Source organism: Montipora foliosa, chromosome 8 (assembly GCF_036669935.1).
Source record: "Montipora foliosa isolate CH-2021 chromosome 8, ASM3666993v2, whole genome shotgun sequence".
Taxonomy (NCBI): Eukaryota; Metazoa; Cnidaria; class Anthozoa; order Scleractinia; family Acroporidae; genus Montipora; species Montipora foliosa.
In genome coordinates, this window is record NC_090876.1 from 11,766,547 (window position 1) to 11,768,571 (window position 2,025).

The window sequence follows — 2,025 nt, forward strand, 5'->3', positions numbered from 1 at the left end:
TTATTTATACATACGGCATTAAGGTCTGAGGACGAAAAGCCAGTAGAAATGGTTTTATTACACTTATCGGAACAGCCCAGTTTTTTACATTAATGTTGTTGTTATCCAATACTTTTATAATTGTATCCAGAAAAAATTCACAGGAATGAAATTTTCAGTGTGAGGGTGGAGAGGAATAGACAGTTAATAGGCCATTTCCGAGTTCAAGTCTGCCTCCTCTTCAAAGCGAGTCTAAGTGCGAAGTTTTTGTAATGGTAATTTGTTTTACTTTACCTATGAATGAAAATTAATTTCTAATGTCTCCTAACAGAAAGTGCATGGCCAAAACACTTGCCACACTGTTTGCATTTATAAGGCTTTTCTCCAGTGTGAATTCTTTCATGCACTTTTAAATGTCCTACACTTCTAAAACACTTGCCACACTGTTTGCACTCATAAGGCTTTTCTCCAGTATGTGTTCTTCCATGAATCCTTAAAGTTTGTCCTTGACTGAAACACTTGCCACACTGTTTGCATTTATAAGGCTTTTCTCCAGTATGTGTTCTTTCATGAATCCTTAAATGTTGTCCTTGACTGAAACACTTGCCACACTGTTTGCATGTAAAAGGCTTTTCGCCGGTGTGAATTCTTTCATGCGTTTTTAAATGTCCTACAATTCTAAAACACTTGCCACACTGTTTGCACTCATAATGCTTTTCTCCAGTATGTGTCCTTTCATGGGTTCTTAAATTTCGTCCTCCACTAAAACATTTGTCACACTGCTTGCACTTATATGGCCTTTCTCCAGTATGGATTCCACTTGATTTTATAGCTTCACTAAAGCACTTGTCATCCCGCTTGCATCTCTTAGTCCTCTCTCCTGTATGATCCCCTAAATTTCTCATGTTATTTTGTCCTTCCTCTCTGCAACTCCTTCTTTCTTTCCCTCGGGAATTCTTGATCCCAGTACAGTTCGCCTTGTGCAAAACAGACCTTGGCATCTTTTGTTGCATCAAAATCTCAGTTCTCACTAGAACATACGAAAATAAAAAGGAATTTTCAAAACGACATTTGAAATATTTGGCATTTTGTAAGATCAGTTGATGGCCCTTACGGATAATGTCATTCACTAGGCTACATAACGGTGGTCACCACCTGCAGTCTTACTGTACAACCCTGTTTGGTGTTAAAACAGTATTCAAACAAGAGGCTAAGGGAAGGCTACACATTGTTCGACGTATTTTTAGCCGATTTCCTTTTAAGTTCACAGTATTTCAGTGTTCTTTATTTTGTGTTACAACATCTTGGTCAGTAGGTGCTATCCTTGTTTTCTTATTTATGCAGTCCGACATCGTTATCTCATACATGTTTCATATCCAGTTCAAATTCCGTAGTCTAAAGTCCAAAGTCCACATTCCAAGGCCCGACCATAGGCTGAAACGCGATCATAGAATAGTTGTTCACATCTAAAACTGTTGTTAATGGCATTCATTCTTAACAAACCGAGAGAATTATAAAAAAAATTATATTATTAGCCTGTTGAGACGTGTTACCGAGTCATACGATAACCCAAGGCGATATCAATTAATGAAAATCAATAATAATTAATAATAATTAATTGATTGGTATTGGAAATCAATAAAAATCAATGCCTAAAAGTTGAGTGAGTATCGATTTTTATTATCATCGATTAATATTGATTTTTATTGATTATGAAATTTGTTATTTATTTTCAATAAAACGCACCATATGAATTAACATACCACTCACTAAACTTTATTTATGCCCCTTTTCCTCCATGCCGAAGGGACACACCCCAGTGCTGCTCTGCCTGAGCTCTGTTTACTGGGCAACTATAAAACACATCAAATGATTGGGCTAATATGGCTATGGGCAAAGGCCCATAGCCGCTTTTATTCAAACATCAAATTTCCTTAACAATTTTTCATAAGAAGTTTGGCCCAGTAAAGGTGTGGGCACTAAAAACGCCAAAAGCATATGGTCACATATGCTGCCCCACCCCAGGCAAGAGCAGCACAACAAAAT

The 2,025-nt window shown here is 37.1% G+C and overlaps 1 protein-coding gene across 1 annotated transcript in view; it reads right to left on the reverse strand.

Moving 5' to 3' along the window:
• Positions 1 to 293: 293 nt before the first annotated feature.
• LOC137968257 (zinc finger protein 850-like) overlaps positions 294 to 2,025 on the reverse strand; it is a 25,423-nt gene continuing 23,691 nt past the window's right edge. The window contains exon 9 of the mRNA XM_068814868.1: positions 294 to 1,009. Within this exon, the coding sequence (XP_068670969.1) occupies positions 294 to 1,009 (716 nt within the window). The remainder of the gene's footprint in view (positions 1,010 to 2,025) is intronic.